Source organism: Rhinopithecus bieti, unplaced genomic scaffold (genome assembly GCF_001698545.2).
Source record: "Rhinopithecus bieti isolate Rb0 unplaced genomic scaffold, ASM169854v2 scaffold_67196, whole genome shotgun sequence".
In the NCBI taxonomy this organism is placed as follows: Eukaryota; Metazoa; Chordata; class Mammalia; order Primates; family Cercopithecidae; genus Rhinopithecus; species Rhinopithecus bieti.
The window spans coordinates 1-1,356 of record NW_016825052.1 but is presented as its reverse complement, the minus strand read 5'-3'; the positions used below and the strand labels follow the sequence as shown (position 1 = coordinate 1,356).

Genomic DNA, 1,356 nt, shown 5'->3' with positions numbered 1-1,356 from the left:
AAAACAGGGTCTGTGTACCCAGGCTGGAGTACAGTGGCCCAATTCTAGCTCACTGCAACTTCGGACTCATGGTCCCCCTCCTAAGCCTCCCAAGTAGCTGGATTACAGGAATGTGCTGCCATGTTGGGCTAATTAACAAAAAATACATTGTAGAAACAGGGTCTTGCTATGTTACCCAGGCTAGTCTCGAACTCTCGGCCTAAAATGATCCTACCAGCTTGGCCTCCCTAAGTGCTAGGATTACAGGCAAGAGCCCACAGGCCTGTCCTATAGTTTTTTCTTTTTTAATTAAAAGTTGCTCTCAGGTGATGTTTTCTACTATTCTAAATTCATGATTTTGGTTTAGAGAATGGAAAGGTTAATCTGCCTAGAAGAGCTCTCATAATAAAGAGATATTCATAATAAAGGGTTAATGGGACACTCTTAGAAATCTGGGGGCGGAATGTTCTGCTCTGATTTACTTCTGATCTAAGAGTTGGAAAACAGTGTTGTCAAGTACGTTATTTTAACAGAAGAGACATTTCCAAGAGGTTGACGAAGATCTTTTCAACACAGTAACTGCAAAACCCATTCAATGCAGAGAATGTATATATAATTTTGGTGAACACATTTAGCTATAGATGAGAAATAAATTAGTTTTGGGGGTCATGATTAAAACAAAGTCACACCCTGCAAATCAAATGTTTTTCAAAAAATTCGGTTGCCCTATATCGATCAACAGCCTTTAAAATTAATAAAATTTCTAGATAAAAGTTTTCTTAAAAAAATTTAGAAGCTACTGAATATTCAGTTCTCATTTAACACTCTTCCCCTCCCCACTACCTCTCTTTTTGATAAAGTGGTGAAGACATAAATATTTTTTTTTCTACAAAGAGAAGTGAGTTACCTTGAGCCCTGCTTCAGTGAGCTCTAAGCAATATCTGTTTCTTTCCTTTGTTTCCACATTGATATAGGCCACATCATCTGCACACCGCAGGCTTTTCGAGACAAACATGTTGTTAACAGCAAAGAGAACATCATTTACAACTGCTTCAGCTTCTAGCCTCATGTCTTTCATGTCCGTTCCTTCAAAACCATTAAGCTCTGAACCTTCTTCAAATCCTGACATACTGCTTAGCTCCATGGGATTACAGTCTGTTTCCATTCTCTGAAAAAAAGCAGTTATAAAATTTGTTTATAGAAAGACATTCAAAATACTACATTTGATTAAAAATAGCTATGCCTTACAATTGCTACTTAGTACAAAACACTAGCTAACAATTTTAGGAAAATACTATCTAAAACATTTCTAGTGTTTTTTCACAGCAAAATCACAGACACCTATAGATTTTCAAAAAAAGAATCTCCCTTCTCCAC

General features: G+C 36.9%; 1 protein-coding gene across 1 annotated transcript; it reads right to left on the bottom strand.

Moving 5' to 3' along the window:
- Positions 1-865: 865 nt before the first annotated feature.
- GSKIP (GSK3B interacting protein) lies at positions 866-1,147 on the bottom strand. Its single transcript, XM_017862775.1, has one exon. It carries the CDS (start codon positions 1,142-1,144, stop codon positions 866-868), a length of 279 nt encoding a protein of 92 aa, XP_017718264.1. The 5' UTR covers positions 1,145-1,147.
- Between the last annotated feature and the right edge of the window lie 209 nt (positions 1,148-1,356).